The 19,030-nt window shown below is 35.9% G+C and overlaps 1 protein-coding gene across 1 annotated transcript in view; it reads left to right on the top strand.

Moving 5' to 3' along the window:
- The window catches only part of FRK (fyn related Src family tyrosine kinase), an 86,350-nt gene extending 67,961 nt beyond the window's left edge, over positions 1 to 18,389 (top strand). Inside the window, exons 3-8 of the mRNA XM_039870751.1 lie at positions 1,355 to 1,518; positions 3,212 to 3,380; positions 7,685 to 7,843; positions 15,428 to 15,609; positions 16,724 to 16,889; positions 17,294 to 18,389. Coding sequence (XP_039726685.1) covers positions 1,355 to 1,518; positions 3,212 to 3,380; positions 7,685 to 7,843; positions 15,428 to 15,609; positions 16,724 to 16,889; positions 17,294 to 17,505 — 1,052 coding nt within the window. The 3' untranslated portion in view covers positions 17,506 to 18,389. The remainder of the gene's footprint in view (positions 1 to 1,354; positions 1,519 to 3,211; positions 3,381 to 7,684; positions 7,844 to 15,427; positions 15,610 to 16,723; positions 16,890 to 17,293) is intronic.
- Positions 18,390 to 19,030: the final 641 nt, after the last annotated feature.

Below are 19,030 nucleotides of genomic sequence, written 5' to 3'. Positions count from 1 at the left end.
TTCTCAGCCTTCTTACTTTCATGAGAGTATTGTTCTGGCATTACTGATTATCGAAGCGTACGTTTCTATATTTAGCAAGGGATTCAGAATATCTATATTCTTGGTAAATTCTGCTCAGTATTTATTAATAACTTCACTGAGTGAAAGAGTAGCTATCAAGTGCTTAAGTCAATATTTTGAAGGCGAGTACAGAAAACTTGATTCAAACTAAAGCAAGAAAGATAATTAATTAATTGACTTGTAGCTGACAAGCCAGGCTCGGCTGGCTTCGAGAGTTAAGCTTCACTTTTTCTATCAAGACTCTGCTTTTCCACTGAGCATCATATCTTCAAAGGCAACCTCTCTTGTTGTCTGAGGGGCAAGAATTTTGTCGGTAGCTCCAGACTCCCACCAGTTAAACAGAAACAAAAACAAAACAACAACCATAAAAACAAAGTTCTTCCTGTCTTTCCAGAGCTCTCTAACACAAGTCCTGGAATCCAATCTTCTTGGCTCCGATTGTGCCTTTCTCAGCTCAACATTGGCACCAGGTCTCTCTGGACTACATGCTCTTAGAGGAGCAATGATTCTTCAAAGCATATTGGGATGCCATCACCAGAAGGGACAATGGTTAATGTCAGGCAAAAGCAACAAAACAATGCAAGTCAGGTGACTTAAACAAGGGCAGGCAGCCTGTTTCTCTAGATGCTATACGACTTACCCTTGGATTAAGCAAAACTGCTAGAAAATTGTATATGTGGACTACATCATTTTAGGCCCTGTAGATTTGCTTTTATTGAACTGTGCTAGAACATTCTGTTATCAGAGTACATTGAGAGACAGTATAATGAATGAATAGCTCTGCAGAATTTCTTATAGTATTGTAGGATAGTACTGAGAGCACTGTTTTTTCTATTTCATTGTACATGTCATAGGATTTCATGGGAGAAAATTTTCCTCAGTCTCTGTACCAAGAAGAGTTGAATTGTTTCTAAACATCTTTTGCGATTTCATCTTATGAACACTGTGATTTCTTAAACTGATGTTTCCTTCATTGTATTGTTAGAATTATAGAGTCAATTTTATGGCTTGCTTTAGTCAAGCATACTAGGCTTCAAAGCGTGAGGTTTTTTTACTGCTAACCTCACTCCTTTATTATTATTTTATATTTCCTTTAAAAAATGCTTTCTCAACTTTTTTCTTTTTTTATTCTTCTATATGTCCTTTGTAAACTTCCTGAAATTTTTTTCTGAAACAAAGCCACATACATATAAATACGCACATTATTCCATGCATTGAAACTATCACCACAAAATAAGTAAATCTGTTTGGCTTTGGCAAGAAGTTTATTAACAAGACTTATTTTGGGTTCCAGTTTTAGACGAAACGGTTGTGAAACACTACAGAATCAGAAGACTGGATGAAGGGGGCTTTTTCCTTACTCGGAGAAAAACCTTTTCAACACTGAATGAATTTGTGAGCCACTACACCAAGACAAGTGATGGCCTGTGTGTCAAACTGGGAAAACCATGCTTAAAGGTGAAATGCTTTCAAGCTGTGTTCATTTATTTTGAAGTTAACTTTTTTTCCTTCAGATATTGGAGTATATTTCATGTGATATGTCAGTTCAGGAAAATAAAAACAATGGCATTTGGTTATCTAAGGCATGGATAAGCAGACTATGGCCCATGAGTCAATACTGTCCTTCACTTACTTTTTAATTACATTTTATTGGAACATAGACATAATCATTTATTTACAAATTGTCTTTTCTTTTTCACAGTAACAACAGAATTTAGTAGTTGCAACAGAGACTATATGGCTGACAAAGCCTAAAATATTTGCTATCTTATTATTTTCAGAAAAAGTTTGCCAACCCTTGAGCTAAGGCAATTATTGAAGACGGGAAATATTTATCCTTTGCACTAAGACATTAATCAGGTATCCTGCTATTGGAGCGCTTAATGATGCGGTTGGAGGAAAAAAAAGTGTTAGAATATAATTTTTATTTAGATCTGTATTCAAGAATATTAATATGAAATTGCCAGGTTTATTATTTGGTTGAGTTGTCTGCATATAGATATCATTTAACTAATTGTTCTAATAGTTTGATTGTTTGGTCTGGCTATACAGATGTAGAACTTATCTATATCTGTCATTTAGTTGTTTGCATGTTTTATCTAAATGTATTGGAAATTATGTAGTAGTCATATACTATAGTGGGGCAAGCCCGCAGCTCCTCCTCAGAGTTCAGGTCTTTTATACTGTCGGTGGGACAGCCAGCCCTATGGTTTTTATCTGGGTGATTGGTGAAAGAAAGCTTCATGGTGAGGCCAGATCAGAATTTTCTGGACAAATAGAAGCTGAAGAATTTTGTCTAGTATGTACAGAATTTATTGAGTTAAATCCTGCCAAGTTGATATGCCATTTTGGTATATATACATCTTAGATGGTACAGGAATGACCCCACGAAAGTATCTAAATGCATGCTAAGAAATAGCTTACAGATATAGCTTATATAAAAAGCTTATATACAAAGAAATAGCTTACAAAATACTCAGTTTAACCAATATTCTTGATTTCTGGTGAGGTAAAATTTTAACAAAGAGGCATAGGCAGTCTTCCATGCACTGAAGATGCTTATGACTTGGTGGAGGAGATAAGATAAATTTCCAATGGTAGATGATAAACTAGACTATGAGCTCTAGGAGAGCAGAGGCCTTGCCTGTTTTGTTTACAGAATGGAACATAATTGGTACATAAAAAATATTTATTTATTAAGCGGATGAGTAAATGAACTAATAAACAAACAAATGAATTTAAAAAAAGATGAACTTTTTAATTATGCAAAAATAAATGTTTTAGGCCCAAGAGTTTGGGAAATGATTGTGGATCAGGTGGAAACTTCACTTTGGCTGTGAAATTGAAAGGATTTAGCTAGGCAAAGAGGCAGAAAGAAATCATGCCAGACCTATGCAAGGGAGACATTGAGTGTGGGGTGGGACAGATGGACAGCAAAGTATCTGAGTTAGCAGGACTTGAGGCGAGACCAGCTTGAAGAGGTAATGATACAGATTCTGCCACACCGTTTCCATTTTAAAGTAATTAGAATAAAATTTATGATATTTTGTTTTTAAAAATAATCTTTTTTTAAAGTATGTAGATGATTATTTTTACTCAAAAATTGTTGATATTTTTTCTTAACAAGTATTCTAATTATTCTGTGAAACAGATACAAGTTCCAGCTCCTTTTGATTTGTCGTATAAAACTGTGGACCAGTGGGAGATAGACCGAAACTCTATACAGCTTTTGAAGCGATTAGGATCCGGTCAGTTTGGAGAAGTGTGGGAAGGCCTATGGAACAATACCACCCCAGTAGCAGTAAAAACGTTAAAACCAGGTATGAAAATTAGAATGTCAAAGGTTAAATAGCATATATTGATTTTCGTAAGTTCCACTTGCCACTATTTATGTCCAAGAGGTCACAGGATAGCCAGTGCAAGCACCAAGCAAGTGTTGTAATCACTTTCTCTGGCCCAGGTGACCACAACCTGTGGCTGAGGCTTTAGAAGGTAAGGGCAAGCGCATGTTCCTGGATCAGCTAAGTCTTAACATATCCCCAGTGCAAGATTTCAATAAGACATCTCTAGAGTTAGGGGTCAACTGTCCAGTTTTCCTCTCTTTCTTTTTTTCTAGATGTAGTTAAAAAATTCTCACTTACTAAAAATACTTTAAAAAAATTAGTGGAACCTTGAAGTTATCCATGGAATGACTAATTTATTATATACTAATTGTGTATAGTCAAAAAGGTAAAATGGTGCATCTAAAAGACATCAAATTTGAAAATGTAGGAACTAATTTTTCTTCCATTTTTCTTTTTTCTGTGGTGCAAATTAAAAGTATATTAAAATCAATATTTATTCAGCCAAACATTATTTCTTCCATTTTAAAGGTGGAATGGGAGAATTTAGAGAGATTAAGTAATTTTCATAAGACTTACTAGTCATATGATCTTGAGTAAAATTTTAAACTACTCTATGCATCAGTTTTATAATTTGCAAAATAGAGTTAATAATAAGGTCCACCTAGCAGTGTTATTATGAAGATTGAATTAGGTTATTAGTGGAAACGCTTTATCTAATGTCCAGTTCATACTATGTAACCAATAAAAACTATTATTATAATCATCATCATTATTATTATTACAAAATCAGTAAAAGGCAGAGCTAGAATTTGAACTCCCATCTACTATTATAGCATCACACTCCCAGGAAGTGACACTCTGCGAAAGGGCAATGCCACTGTAGTTGCCTCATATCTACTTCTAAAAACATAGGTAAAAATAATAACCAGAGGCTAGAATATAGTTCTCAAAGTGGGGGTATTCTATTATTTACCTCGTCCAGAATTCTTAGAGATTTAGAAAGCCACTTGGTGGCAGCACTTGAGCACCTGAGTACTGCTGGCTATCAGCCTAGTGTAAAACCATGGTATCCAAACTGCGTGTCAAGGCGCACTGGGACACCATAGTGAATTCACGGGGAGTCACAGGGTATTTAAAAGTTTTAAGATAAACATCTCAAATACTTCACAAACTGCTACACACTAAGGTAATTCATAGTTTCAGCATTAGATCGTGTTACATTCCTTTTGCTGACATAGCTTTATGAAGCTGGATTTTTTTATGGTTGCTGTGATCAAATGCGAGATCCACATAAAAATCAGTGTGGAATAGGAAATGTGGGTAGCAATGCTTCCGAGATGAGAAATTATGCAGTGTCTAGTATATGCATATATCTCTTTGGTAAGTAATGGTGGTTAAGAATGATATAATTATTATTTTCTTTCACTTTATTTCTATTACTTTTTAAAAATGGATATTAAGTCATTAGGACAAAAATACTGCTTAAGTTTTTTGGATTTAACCAAATAATCAATAAAAACTGTTAGGTATTAATTTTTGGCTTAGGGGCATCATGAAAAAAGTTACCGAGGCAATGAATGTGCCATGAACTGAGAAAGTTTGGGACCCTCTGATATAATAGTGAAGAGCACAGAGTTTGGTGTAAGAGAAATCTGAGTCCAAACTTTGTTCTGCTCTCTGTGACTTCGGACAATTTATTAACCTTTTGAATCTCCTCATCTGGAAGTGGGAATTATAATAGCTCCTACTTCGTAGGGTTTTATGAGGATTCAATGTATATAAAACATACACAGTGAGTTCTTAATAAATGTTAGCTTTCAACGGGTTGCTGACAGATGTCCACTGATGTGCAAATTCGCTAGTGCAGAAGTCCAATCTTGGCATTTACACCTACAACATGGAACAATGGAGAAACACTTTTAAGTGGCCAGATGCCATGTGAGTACTCCATGTGAGGACAATCTATTCCAGCACTTGAGATTTTCACAGTCACTGCATGTATATAGTTTTGAATCCTAATCTTGACAATTGAAATTAAACTGTATTGTCCAACCTAATTATTCTTTTCCATAAAGAAGCAGCTAGCTATCCATCCTAACATTGCTCTCTAAGGAAGCCATTCTGGAGGTCAAAAGAGAACAAAAAATTAGATTTCTTATATTAAAAAAAAGGACCATGATAGTTTTCTCTCCAACAGGAATAATTATTATTGATTTACGGTGTAATAGCAGCAAACAGCTTTGGTGATTGGTTAAATGTCTTCACTTCACTGGGGCCATTAATCAATCTTAGCAGCTATTTATTGCTTAGCAGACTATTGTGCAATAAAGACGAGCCTGAAATCAACTCCCACAGTAGCTTTGACAGGCAAAAATTAATATTTAATGTTGCATTACAAACTGAGTTGAGATTGGGTCTTCTTTGCTGTGCAGCTGGTCAGCTGTAACCAGTAATCCAGACTTCACCTGCAGAGGCTCAATTGGTTTGTCTATTGTGGATAGTCTGATTTAGCAATAATTTGAGTGTCCTGCATTTTATGAATCTGATGCCCACCCAAAGCATCAACATAGAGACATATTGTATATATAAGTTGTCTAATTGGTGATCGTAATTTTTGCCATTACTGGAAGCTTCATGAATCAGACTATTTTTTGTGGGGGAGGGCAGGGAGGATCCCACTATAGCCATATTTGACCATAGGCCAAACTTGTTGTAACAACCAAGAACAAAGTCCTTTGTTATAATTTGGGTGCCTCTTTTATATTCAGCTCCATTTTGCCACTATGATTCAAGATTTTATTCCTATTTGATTATGTGTAGCAGGCCAATGGTAGAGATAAAATTGAGGGAGCTCAGCAAAATATGATGAAAAAGAGGAAAGGCAAATTCCTCTTATCTTCCCTCTTTAAATCCTTGCCCCTTCTCCTCAACCTGTGAAAAAAATATGTACAGTTGATCTGTTTGGTTTACCCTAGAATATGCATATTAATAATAATGGTCAATAGTCATTGAATGCATATGTGCCAGGAATTGTTATTATCCTGATAATGATTTTATGATGTCAGTAAGATTATTAGCCACACAGCGAACCAGGATTTGTTCAGAATCTGGAGTTTGATTAAACTTGGGTTCTGAACTTCTAGGCTCTAAAGGAAATACCAAAGCACAGACTGCCTAAATGCTTTATGCGAAATGATCTGCAGGCCATATGTAACTCTTTCTAACTTCACATTAGTAAACAGGTCAGAGTGTTACTTTAGAATATCAAAGCTTATCTATGCCTGAGATCACACATCAGTTGTGAAGTCTTCAACCTGAGAGAATGATGAATGGAACAGACTCTTTGAGCATCAGTGGAAATATTTGTACTATCCATAGTGAAAATTGAGATGTGAAATGATAATATTTCTTCAATTACAGTAATACTTCTGAAACATCATTTCTTAAAGGAAATGAAAGATTTAAAAAGTACTGATAAAATGTAAACTCCAGGTATACTTCCTCCTTAGATTTTATTTGATGTTAACTACTTGGCACTTTGCATGGTGAGTCAGAGTTGAGCTGTTTAAATACAATTTAATTATAGATGAGTCTTTACTGTTTCCCTTATTATTTGGTCAAGCTATTAAAACTCTGACTGTAGAAGTATTAATACAGAATTAAATGTTGAATGTCAGTTTTAAGTCAGACACAAAAGACTGGTGGGAAAAACACTAAGTTTTGGGGGTGGCTTTTGAATATTTTCTACTTAGTCTATATCATATGTTCCTACAGAATTAAGAACATAAATATGGCAAAATGTCATTGCTCTAGGATTGTTATCCAGCTCTTCCCACAGTGGGTACCAAGGACAGGGCAGCTATCAGTTTTCCTTGGATCCTGGACCAAAAAGCTCTGGCTGCAGTAATTAAACTTTCAGTGTCTTCCAGCATTCGTGTTAATAGAATGTCTTCTCTTTGTGTTCTTAAGATGCCTGCCTTGCTTTATCAATTACACTGCCAGTCTCTCCTTTTTTCTCCATTTTTCACATGGATCGGAATCAACCTTTCTTCACCTACAGGTCATAACACAAAAACTGCATACCCTGATGCACCAACACATCAGTTACTAAGTTGCCCTGGCTGAAGTAATTCTCTTCTTTGATAAATCTGAAGATTTGTGACACCTTTGCTCTTACTTTACTGAGAGGCAGGAAGCAATCTTGGTGATTCCCACCAGGCTGCTGTGAGGATAGGAATGCCTCAATAACAGAAAGTGATTTTCCCCTCTTCTTGTTTCAGGTTCAATGGATCCAAATGACTTCCTGAGGGAGGCACAGATAATGAAGAACCTAAGACATCCGAAACTCATCCAGCTTTATGCTGTTTGCACTTTAGAAGATCCAATTTATATTATTACAGAGTTGATGAGACATGGAAGTCTTCAAGAATATCTCCAAAGTAAGCTAAAGACTTAATAAAAAGAAAAAAAAAAGAGTAATTTAGTTTAGCAAGTCCTATAAATGTCAATTTAGCAAGCTTTCTATAACCCAAAGGATATTTACTATGTGTACATCTGTGAGAATGAATGTCTTAACATTGAATTGCTCAACTGCTCTTTAATAGGATATATACTGTGTACTCGAAGAGAGGAAAATATTTATGTTCTAGAAGAACAAATTGTTCACAATAGACATATCGGAGTATTTAAATGTATGTGGAAAGTTGAAGAATAGATGTTTTGCATGATTCTTTGTTTCCTACAATAACTAATTGAACATTATCGGTCATGGACCTATATTTTATATGGACCAGAATTAAAGGACATAAAATATTTTTGAGAAGGGAGAGAGAGAGGTACTGTCCTTTTTTTTCTTTGCCAGTGTTTAACTACATTGTACTTGTTGGTGTTTAAAATACTTCTACCGTTAGGCAACATTAGAATATTCAGACTAAAAATCAGAAATGTACTATGGTTTTATTTCCAATTTACTTCTTGTAGTCAGAGAAGACTTAAGGGCATTGTAAAATTTTGATGTTTATTAATGAATAATTTCATAAGCAACAATATAATAAGCATTAAAATGAGATGTTAAAAGTAGTTGAGATCAAGTACTGAGAATACAGTTGCTGACCCTTGAACAATGCAGGGTTAGGGGTGCTGACCTCCCTACACAGTGGAAAATCTGCCTATAAATTTTGATTCCCCCAAAACTTAACTACTACAGTTGTCCCTCGATATCCTTGGGGAGTTGTGTCCAGGACCCCCTGCAGATATCAAAAGTCGAGGATGCTCAAGTCCCTTATATACAATGGCATAGATCAATGCATCTAATCAGCCCTCTGATTTGCATACTCCCAACTGTGGACAAAAACAGTACGGGTATTTACTGAAAAAAATCTGCATATAAGTGACTTGTGTAGTTCAAATCCATGTCATTCAAGGGTAAACTGTAATCATACTTAAAAAAAAGATTTTTCTATACTTTCTTAAAATGTCAGAGCGGGATTGATAGAAGTGTAGAGGTAAAGGGACCTCCCTTTACATCCCTTTGTTACAATAATGTAACAAAGATATCAGAAAAGTAAGAATATTCTCTTATTTCAGGGTCACTTGTGAAGCTGGTGATATTAACTTACAAAACTAGATTAGAAGAACCAAGAACATAAGGCCTGTTAAATGCTGTTAAAAACAAAAGTATGTCTATCTCACTCGCATAAAGACGTAAAATCTAATAATAGCATCAGAAGTTACCTACCATAGAAAGACTAACCTCGATCATTGACCTCTTTGTCCTTAATCCCAGGGACAAAAGTACAGGAGCTATCTTGCGTCATCTCTAACAAAAATGATTTGTCAATGTCACTTGTAACATTTACAGTGTTAAATCTAATAGTCAATTTTTAATCCTTAGATCTATCAACAATATTTTATTCGATGGGCACTGTTTCCTGGAAACACTTTTTCTTCATTTGGCTTTCAGGACACTTTACTCAATGGCTTTTCCTACATTTCTTGCTGGTTCTTCTCAATGTATATGATTTCCTTCATTTTCCAGACCTCTCAATATCTTGGAATTTTCCAGGACTTTTGCAACATCACTAATTCCCTTGCTAATCACAACCAGTTACAATATTAGTAACATTTATGTTTTAACACTTCCCCAATTTATATCCCTCTATTACTTCAGAATCATATATCCAATTGCCTTCTTAACTTTTCTACTTAAATGTTACGTTAGTCTGGATAATGTAACTTTGACGCAATGAGGAACAGCCTTCATATCCCAGAGACTTAACACAAATGTTTATTTTGCTCATGCTACATGTGCAAAACAGATTGACTGGTGGCTCAGGTCTTTTGATCACCTTGGCAGGGGAAGGGGATGTGACTAATCTTATTCTGGCTCTTAAAACTCCTGACCGTGAGTGACAGAGGTGACTTTTGTGCCCTTTTCATTTGGCCTAATCAAGTCAAAGGGAATAGGGGAATACGATTCTCTAAAGTGCTTAAAAGGAGACAAAAATAAATGTTTGTGAACAGTCCTAATTTCTACTACACATTTCTATTAGAAATTAAAAAAAAAAACGTGATCCAAACTGATTTTCTTATATTATTCCCAGTAATTTGCTACTCTTGTGGTCTTTCTCTCTTTGACAATGTCAACAATCAGGCCTAATATCTTGGAGTCATTTTTATTTCTTCTCACATTCTATATCTAACCAACCAGCAAATCCCATTATCTTGCTTTCCAAGTATATACAGGATTTTACCACTTTTAACACTCCCACTCCGGTCCAAGCTGTCAATCAGCTCTCTCCCGGATTCTGCAGTAGCTTCCTAATTGGTCTCCCTCTTTTGGTTCTTGTCCTTTTCAGTCTTGTCCCAATAGTAGCTGGAGAGATTCTGTTAAAATGTAAATCAGATTGTGTCTCTTTTTAGCTCTTATTTCAGGGTGACTTGTAAACCCTTCAGTGATTCCCCTTGGCTCTTCTCTCTGTATAACCCATAAAGTCCTTCATGGCCGGGCTTCCATGACCTCTCTGACCGCATCTCTCACAACTTTCCCCTTGTTCACTGTGTGTCATCTACACTGTCTTTCTTTGCTCCTCTTCATATCTCCCAGATGTGCTTTGCTTCAGACGCTTCGCACTTGCTGTTTTTTACATCTGAATTGTTTTCCATTACTTACCCCCATAGTGCACTTCCTCATTTACTGAAAGTCTTCCTGAAATCTCCGTAAGCATCTCCATCATGGTGAGTCCTTCACTGAATGCCCTCTAAATTCTAAAATATAATCTCCCTCTACTGACTCTTCATATTCCTCTTTTCTGCTTTTTGTTTTCTCTTTTAGCTGTTAATCATCTTATATTGCATGACATTTATATAGCTCACTTTTAGTATTTCTAAAGTACAACTCCTCAAGGGTAGAGATTTTTCTTTGTTTTACTGCTAGAACAGTGTCTGGCACATAGAAGGTATGCACTAATTGTGTGTTGACTGATTGAATGAATACATTAATGAATAGATTAAGTTGGAGCTATCCTGAAACTGTTAAGATTGGGACTCAGGGTCAAGCTTGTTCTGAGGCTCTTGGTATTAGCTTGGAAAGATCTCCTTATTACACTGCAGACTCCTTTGGCATTGAGGATTTCTGTGGCTTGTTGATGTGTTTTACTCAGGGCCAAGCTCGAACCCTGTCATCTTCTGGATTGGGACATGAGGGTCAATTTACCGCGGCTGCCATTTGCCAGGATACTTAGCAGCAAGGAGGAGTAATGAAAATATGCTCATTATAGATAATCCTTTCCCAATTAAGAAGGTTTAAATTCAACAAAATGATCTTATAATGAGTCTGCCACTCTTAAACGGCCTATCATGATAAATATTAAGCTGAAAGAGTCTTGAATAATGGAACATAATTGAAAATATTTTCTTGCCTCAGATGCAAATTGTCACAGGTCTGTGAACCTTTTTATCTATTTTGACATCTGGCCATTTTATTAGACGTGTGCTCTGAAGTTTACTTAGGCGGTTCCTAGGCCACTGTACTCTTTCAGGGTAGGAAATGTGTTATTATTCAATTTCCTTCTCTATTGTGCCTGTCAGTGAAAACCTTTTTGTATCCACTGAAATAGAATTAGATGTTGTATTTGATATCTGAAATAACACACATATTTTTCTCTAGAATCACCTTTATAATCCCTAAGCTTGCTTGAATATTTTTTGGAATAAATTTCTCCAAAACAGAAGAGGCTTGTCAAAAAACTTTAGCATTGAGGATGTAGGTAGTTCTTACTGAAATTTAAAGAGGATAAATATCTGCATCTTTTTTTTTTTAGTTTTGTTGGAATTGTTTTATTTCCAATAAATACTTATAGAACATCTGACACATGTCAGGAAATATCCTTTTTTTAAAAAAATATAAATCAAGCATGTTGTTCATTATTCCTAATGACAGTTCACTTAAGTGGGCTGAAGTAGACAAGAATGTTTTCATTGAGATACCCTCTAACTGAATACTACTGCCATAAATTGTTGCTGTTTGTGTGAATGGAAGTCTCACCATAGCCCCTGACTTCAGGGTGCTCCAGAGTGATGTGTAAGGTAAGTTTTAGAAAGGAAGATATGACTTTGGCCTCAAACATACCTGGATTTGAATCTCTACTCTAACAGTATATTACTTGTTCCTCTGAGTAGCAGGAACCTCTATGAAATGGGGCAAATAATAGCATAGTTACTTCATGTAATCATGAGTATTAAATGAGGTGATTTACTAGAAATAAACCACACAGGATAGTGGAGGGAGTGGAGCATAAAGATTTATTTATTTATTTTTATAAAAAAATACTATGTAGCTCTTACTATGTGCCAGGATTTTTTTTTAAAATCCTGTACAGATACTATTTAGTTCATTATTCTAACAGCCTCATGAATTATTATTATATCACCTTTATTTTACAGTTAAAGAAACTGAGAGATGGAGAGACTAAGTAACTTATCCAAGGTGGTTGAGCTAGAATTCAAACTCGGGAAATCTGGCTCTATAGTTTGAGATTTTAACAAAATGCATAGCACTGATATTATTTTCCTAACACTAAACTGTATTCAGTATTTATTGCAGCACAAAAAATTACCCCAAAACCTAGTGGCTTAAAGCAGCCAACATTTATTTTTTCACAGTTTCTGTGGTCAGGACTCCAGGTGCAGCTGAGCTAGGCCTTCCAGCTCAGGGTTTTTCACAAGGCTGCAATGAAGGTGTTGGCAGGTGCTCTAGTAACCTGAAGGCTCTAGGGGAGGTTGATTTACTTCCAAGCTTACCTAGGTGATGGTTGGCTGGAGTTGTTTCCTCCGGGGCTGTTGGACTGAAGAAGTCAGTTCCTGGCTGGTTGCAGCTGGAAGCTGCCTTAAGTTCCATTCCATGTTACATGGACCTCTCCATAGGGCAACTTATCACATGGCCGTTGGCTTCATCTGAGTGAGCAAGCAAGAGATTAGGGAGAGAAAAGTTCCAGCAAGATGAAGTCACAGTCTTTTATAACTTATCTTGGAAGTGATACCCATCACTTTTTCCATATTCTATTTGTCAAAAGTGAGTTACTAGGTTCAGACCATGCTTAATGGAAGGGAACTTCACTACAGCATGAATACCAGGAGGCGGAGAATGTTGGGAGCCACTTTTGAGGCTGTCTGTTACATAGCCTAGGACTAGTCACCTGTTTATTTGAAATCTTTTAGTGTTTTTCTCATTGAGTGAATTTGATATGAAAAAGCATAGCTATTACGGACATCAGAGTAGCACTGTTTTGCCATTATGCTGCACACTCAGTTATATTTTATCTTTTTGCTTGCATCTCATTTTAGACCGAATAGTTAATGTTAGTTGCTGTAATATACAATTCAAAAATCTCAGTGACATTACAAAAATTATGCATTTTTGATATGTATCAGCCACTTCTTCCAGGTGGCTTTCTTTAAATGATGACATAGGGATTTAGACTCCTTCCATCATGTGTCTCTGTCATTTTTAAATTTATCTCTCTCAGGTACAAAGACGTGGGAGAGTTTAAGTATCAAGCCTGTAAATGATGAACATCTCTGCACACATTGCTGTGCAAAGAACTAGTGACATGGCCCAATTTAACTTCAGGGGAAGATGGGGAATATGATCTTCTGAGTGTGCCAGAAAGAAAAGGACAGATGGATCAGTGAGCAGTTAGTTAGTGTCACCTCACATTGTATTTAAATATGCTGCTTACACTAAAAAATAGACATATATATATGTACATATACATACACTGTGCTTAGATCTTTAGCATTAAAAAAAGTTCTTGATTCATTTTTTATTGAAAAAGATAGCATATGTATAAAAAGTGCATATATCATATAGCGTAATTTATCATTAATTATAAAGTGGGCAAGTAAACAACTGTGCACTGTACAATCAAGAACGAGAACATGACCAGCACTCCAAAATCCCCTTGAGTACGCTGTCAATGACGACCCCTCACTATAGTGAATTTCACAATGGCTTTCCGCGACTTACTTTTCCTCTACTGGCCTCTTTTTGTCTTACTTTCTTCACTAGGGGTTTGGAAATCGACATCTCTTCTTGCCGTCTCCATGTCCTCAGCTTCCGACCAGCCTTCAATCCCTTATACTCCATCTCCAGCGAAACTGCTCTTCCTGCCATCAAAGTCACCAGTGACTGCCTAGTTATTATATTTAAGAAATGCCTTTTAGTCCTTATCTTGATGGATATTTTTTGTGGCATTTGACAATGGTGTTGACTTCTTCTTTCTCAAAACCTTTAACTATTATAATGTTCTTTTCTGGTTCTCCTCTCATTCTTCTGGCTGATTCTTCTCAGTTTTCTTGCAGGTTTATCTTCCTCTGCCCACCCTAAATGGTGGTGTTTCTCATGGTTTTGTCACTTTCTAGCAATCTCACCCACTTTTAATGTTTAACTCCCACTCATGACCTGTGACTGTTAAATCAATGCCTCTAGCTGTGTGCTCTCTCCTGAGCTGCAGACCCATATGCTTGTTTTCTGTTAGGCATTTCCATTTGGGTAATCCATATGCATCTCCGGCTTTACAGATCCTAAACTGTTTAATTCTGATTAGACAGCAGCAATGATAACAATAAAAGGTAGGGTTTACTGAGTTCTTTCTAGGTGCCAGGCAGTATCCTAAGGGCTTTATGTGTATTAACTCATTTTAATTCTCATTTTAACAACTAATACCATAAAGTAATTACAATTATCACTATATAAATGAGGAAACAGTGGCACAGGAGTGTTAAGCAGTTTGCTCAAAGTCAGGAAAGAAATTGGAGGCAGGGAGAACCCTGATTCGAATTCTGGCACTCAAGCGTCAAACCAGTCTTCCTTACCCCTGTACTATGTAGTTGCCTCTCAAGTCAGGAGCCTAAGACTCTTAACAGTGAGTCCAACACACTTTTCTTAATATTTGGCTTAGTCATACAGGGATAATCATAATTTGGATTTATATGAGATCTTAAAAGTTCTCCAAATTTCTTCAGAAATTGGAAGACATCTACTAAGAGTGTGGCTAAACACTATCCAGGAATGGCTGACCACATTTCACAAAATAACTAACCTCTCTACTAATGATCAAACTGACCCTACTACATGAATTTCCTAAAGTTAATAATACAGGATGAGGACTAGGAGAAATTATGAAGAGATGAGACTGGTGATGTGTGGTATGGAAAATGGCAATGCCAGACTCAGATGTTTATAGTTGTGTTTGGATCATGTGATACTGTTCCTTCTTTCTCTGTGTAATGCTTTCAGGGAAGGGCAGCTCACAGACTTAGAATGTGTTTGGACTCTCAGAATTGTTGCCTCATTAACTCTTCACAGGAAATAAAATTGTTAGTATGGTTATATATTTTCGCTCAATAAATAAGTGCTATGGCACTTAATCCCACTGATAGCTTGTTCATCAAGATTCTCAGAATTCACTTCAGTAGTTTAAATGTTTCCCAAAGTAAATATTTTATTTTCTCTTATTGCCTAGATGATGCTGGATCAAAAATTCATCTGACTCAGCAGGTAGACATGGCGGCACAGGTTGCCTCTGGAATGGCCTATCTGGAGTCCCAGAACTATATACATAGAGATCTGGCTGCCAGAAATGTCCTTGTTGGTGAACATAGTATCTACAAAGTGGCAGATTTTGGACTTGCAAGAGTTTTTAAGGTGGATATGCTTTTGTTCTAATTAGTTTTTATAATGGGTTAAAAGCCTAACAGACCAGTAGACTTATAGATTTACTGTTATTCTTCATAACAATGTTTCTATGGTCCACAGAACACTTCCGTGGCCCAAAGCCTTGTAGACAAACTATTTCTCATTTCTATTTCTTTATCAAGGAGAAACAGGGAAAATGATGACCAACCAGATGGGAGAGTATAAAATTAAGTTTGTGGTTGAATTAACAATCTACATTTCTGTATCAGTAGCCTCTGTTTGTCTGCATTTCCCTTACAAAAAGCAGCACTCTTTGTACAGAGTGATCTTACCCACCTTTGCTCACTTATGCCAGACTAATATGCATGCTGCCAGAATTCTTCAGCAATCATGGACTTTGTAATTCCTGCCCCTCCCTATCCACCTCTCACTTCATGACATCATGTCAAAAGACACTGATATAAGAGATAAAATATTAGTTGTTTTTCCCTAACTTTAATTTTTAATTTTTACATCATACCCTAAAATTATGGGTGTGGAGTGTGAAACACAATAAATAAATGGTTCTCTTTTGAACTTCATGAATTCATCAACTTTTCTTTTTGTAAATTAATTAGAACTCCAGTGACTTATATATTACTTTAGATCATTTGAATCCTACTTTTCAGTATTTTAAAGTGGTTACATGGTAATTATCAAAGTCCATGGCTCCTTAATACCAGCAGTAAATCAGATAACAGACTTGTCGCTTTCATTTTTTAATTGAATTTTATTTACTAATGATCATGTTTAAAGCCAGTATCATCACACATGAATACCCCCATGTGTAGTAGAATGTACTTTCCAGTGCTATTTTTAGCACATAGTAGGCTTTCAAATAATATTTTACGAATGCTTTCTCACGGGTGTTTCAGTCTTGTATACCAGATTTGGAATTTGCTCCTCTAATTATCAATGGAACTAAGCTCATCCTGAATCCTTTCCCTTTGAATTTTAATGTAAAGCAGATTACAGATGAATGAGGGTGGCAAACACACACATACACACACACACACACACACACACACACACACACACACACATATATCACTTAACTTGGCTTGATATCTTAATGCATTAACAGGTAGATAATGAAGACATCTATGAATCTAAACATGAAATAAAGCTGCCAGTGAAGTGGACTGCGCCTGAGGCTATTCGTGCTAATAAATTTAGCATTAAGTCCGATGTGTGGTCATTTGGAATCCTTCTTTATGAAATCATTACTTACGGCAAAATGCCTTATAGTGGTGAGTAATTAATTCTGAAATGGGCCTTTATTCCACAGGTCACCTATTTAGATGTGATTTTAACTGCTTTGCCCAGACTTAGAGGGCAGAGTTATGAAGCTGACCATACTATGTGCCTTTGGGAGTGTAAGAAATAAAATTTGATGATGATGATTTGCATTAATGAGGTGGTTTATTGCCTCCTCCATTGCTCTTGAATTGCAGTCTTATAGACATTAGTTGCTTCAGGATTTAGTTTAATCTCTGAAGTCTGGGAAGGGGATGGAAGACCTCATAACTTCACCAAGGAAATCAATTTGCCTGTAATCTAGAGTATAAGTGTCTATGAATTTAACACTCTGTTCTTTAACTTTGTTGTTGTTGTTGTTGTTGTTGTTGTTGTTGATTTCATTCTATATTTTTAGGTATGACAGGTGCTCAGGTGATCCAGATGTTGGGTCAAAACTATAGACTCCCTCAACCATCTAATTGTCCACTGCAATTCTATAACATCATGCTGGAGTGCTGGAATGCAGAACCTAAGGAAAGGCCAACATTTGAGACACTGCACTGGAAACTTGAGGACTACTTTGAAACAGAGTCTTCGTATTCAGATTCAAATAACTTCGTAAGATGAACAGTGAAAAAGCGCATCAAATAATGAAGTAGAAATGAAATTCAGTGATCAGTCCAGAAATACAATCTTATCAACCAACTGCAAAATGAGTTTATCTTGACATATTCAAGCAATAGGGTCAATTTGGCCATGCATTTAAAAAAATAATATGTACATTTTACTCACTGAGTAACACTGCAGGACAATTTGAGATGATCTATTATTTTCTCACTGCCTGGCAAAATCAAATCCACTAAACAAAGTTATTTTGCTTTTTAAAAGATACTTACATTTCTATTTATTGTTTGAAATGCCGATCAAGAGGATCAACAAATGATAGTCAATTTTTACTCAGTAAATGTTGTAGCATTTTCCTGTTTACTGATTAAAGTGGTTATTCATTATTCCTCGGATTGCTGAATCCCATCAGGCTGTTATTATGAAGGAATTTGATTGCTTTGCTGCACAGCAGGACCTGTGCTTTGAGATTTTTTTTTCTCTTTTAAAATATCCTGCAACTACAATGATGGTAAAGCCATGTTAAATGACTTGATTGTACTTGGAGTAATTGCACATAGTTTTTTCCTATGCATAAAAAAATGAAGCAGCTGTTGAGAAAAAGAATTAAAATTTCTCTCATTTTGTGGAAGGAAATGATGGAATTTTTCTATACCTCAGTATGTGTCATCTGAGAATCATCTACATTAGTTTTAATCTCTTAATGTTAAGAATCAAATTGCAAAGCTGATGAGTTATTATCTATGGAAATTTGCAAGAAACATCTAATAGCCTGCAGGATCTGGGAAGTAAGTATCAAAATAGTTTTGGGAAAATAAGAAGAGAGCAGAAGTATTGCTATGGTCCACGATTTCTGAATAATTAAAAATAAACATACCTTCGGCATATAGGCCAGAGTTTAAAATTGACTACAAGACAGATCAAGCTCCGTTTCAGATCTTGAGGCTAGAAATAATGTCTGACCTTGGTTATGAAACTGTATTTTTTGTCTGGTAGTACTAGAGAGTTTTTATTCATCTTAAATTTGCATTTACTTTTTTAAGAATACTACTGTCTTCTTAAGCAATGCATGTATCAAATTTTGTGCCTCATTAGATGATTAGGGAGAGTTCTCAAAGGTAGTTTCAAAATCAAATACATATTCAAAGATTTTTTGATGTAAAGCAACATGAATGGAACAAGCCCCGGGAAAACATAATATTTTGAGTATATTCTGTCATCTCTTTTTAAGAGAGAGAAGAACATATCTAAACAATTTTCAAAACCCCAATTCAAAGTGGATTAAACACTAAATAAATTTGTAAATTCTCTAACTGGAAGACAAGAGAAAGTGTCATCAGTAGTTCAATGATGTCAACTAAGACTCTAGTCCTTTCTGACTCCTCTCTGCCACCAGCATTGTCCTTATTCTCATGGTCACAGAGCCAGCAGCAACTGGGACTTCCTGTTCTCTTTTCTTCATCTGGTAAGAGAAAATAGGAAACCACTCTCTTTGCATTTTCGTCTTGCATAAAAATTCTTTTTCAGT

The sequence above is a fragment of the Pteropus medius genome, unplaced genomic scaffold (assembly GCF_902729225.1).
Source record: "Pteropus medius unplaced genomic scaffold, Ma_sr-lr_union100, whole genome shotgun sequence".
Classification (NCBI taxonomy): domain Eukaryota; kingdom Metazoa; phylum Chordata; class Mammalia; order Chiroptera; family Pteropodidae; genus Pteropus; species Pteropus medius.
Note: the sequence above shows the minus strand (reverse complement) of the source record. Positions and strands in the feature narration are given on the sequence as shown.